General features: G+C 57.1%; 2 protein-coding genes across 2 annotated transcripts in view; one reads left to right on the top strand and one right to left on the bottom strand.

The window, feature by feature from the left end:
- FANCM (FA complementation group M) overlaps positions 1-1,542 on the top strand; it is a 57,489-nt gene that overhangs the window by 7,459 nt on the left and 48,488 nt on the right. The window lies entirely within an intron of this gene.
- The window catches only part of LOC107205867 (heme-binding protein 2-like), a 7,861-nt gene continuing 6,452 nt past the window's right edge, over positions 134-1,542 (bottom strand). The window contains exons 4-5 of the mRNA XM_015630928.1: positions 1,246-1,429; positions 134-372 (exon numbers count right to left, since the gene is read on the bottom strand). Coding sequence (XP_015486414.1) covers positions 201-372; positions 1,246-1,429 — 356 coding nt within the window. The 3' untranslated portion in view covers positions 134-200. The remainder of the gene's footprint in view (positions 373-1,245; positions 1,430-1,542) is intronic.

Here is a 1,542-nt window from a genome sequence, read left to right as displayed (position 1 = left end):
AGCAGGAGGAGGCTCCGTGGGGCAGCAGGAGGCTCCATGGAGCAGCAGCAGGAGGAGGAGGCTCCGTGGGGCAGCAGCAGGAGGAGGAGGCTCCGTGGGGCAGGAGGAGCAGGAGGAGGCTCCATGGGGCAGCAGGAGGCTCCGTGGGGCAGGAGGAGCAGGAGGAGGCTCCATGGGGCAGCAGCAGGAGCAGCAGCAGCTCAGGGCCGCTGCAGGAACCAGATCTCGTTGTGGCGGTTGGCAGCAGCCGGGTTGGTGTAGCCGGCGATGATGAAGGTGTCCTGCAGGCACAGCTCGGGGCTCTCCAGGATGGCTGCCAGCAGGTTGATCTCTCTCATGATGGAATCTTCGTTGGTGATCCCTCGGAAGCTCCTGCAGCGGTCAGCTCGGGTCAGCTCCCTGGCAGGAGAGGGTGGCTCCGTGCCCAGGGAGCAGCCTGGACACGAGGGGATGGCCCTGAGCTGCAGCAGGGGAGGTCTAGGCTGGGCAAGAGGAGAAAGGGCCTCGCAGGAAGGGTGGCTGGGCATAGGAAAGGGCTGCCCAGGGGAGTGGTGGAGTCACCATCCCTGGAGGTGTTCAAGGAAAGCCTGGTGTGGCACTTGGTGCTCTGGTCTGGGTGACAAGGTGGTGGTGGGACTCAACCATCTCAAAGGGCTTGCCCAACCTAGTTCATTCATTTTAAACCCACTGTTTTTCCAGAGCCCAGAAACACCTTCTGAATTACTTGCTTGTGTTTCACCAGTTACTGACTGTGATTGTTCCCAATCCATTTTTTCCTTAAAATTTTCTGTGCCATGTCAGACACTTTGTTCCCAACTGCACAGAACAGTCTGAGGGTGTTTTATCACACATTTACAGATTCATCATTTGACCAAGTAATTCATATAAATGTAGAATAACCTGAGCTGGAAGGGATCCAGAGGGATTGTGGAGTCAATCCTGGCCCTGCCCAGACCTCCCAACAATCCCAGCCTGGCACTGCTGTCCAAACACTCCTGGAGCTCCTGGAGCTGTCACCATTCCCTGGGGAGCCTGGGCAGTGCCAGCACCCTCTGGGGGAAAACCTAAATTGGTACTCATTATTTCCTGACCATCCCATTCATAAAACAGGCAGCTTTTACAACTCCTGAAAACAAAGTTTTACCATTTACAACCTTTTACGAGGTGTAAACATGATAACATGCCTGGCTTGAGAGCTGCACGTTTCCCCTGTGCCTGGCAGAGCAGAGGTGCAGCATTTCTCACCTGCTGTAGACGATGGTGGCAGGCCACTCCTCGATGATGATGTCGGAGTCGAAGGGGTGTGGGGGCTCGTCCTGCAGCACCTCGGGCAGGTAATAGGCCACTGTCACCGCCTGTGTCATCGCCGACTGCGCCTCGTTGGTGTGCACGATGGTCACGATGGGCACGGTGATCCCCAGGTACAGCCCTGGCCACACAGGGGTGGGAGAGTTCAGGGAACAGGCTCTGCACACCCTGCTCGCCTGCTGAGGCTGTGCTGGATGGTTTAAATCAGTGCCACAGGGTTCAGGGAGGGATCTC

The sequence above is a fragment of the Parus major genome, chromosome 5 (assembly GCF_001522545.3).
Source record: "Parus major isolate Abel chromosome 5, Parus_major1.1, whole genome shotgun sequence".
NCBI lineage: Eukaryota > Metazoa > Chordata > Aves > Passeriformes > Paridae > Parus > Parus major.
Note: the sequence above shows the minus strand (reverse complement) of the source record. Positions and strands in the feature narration are given on the sequence as shown.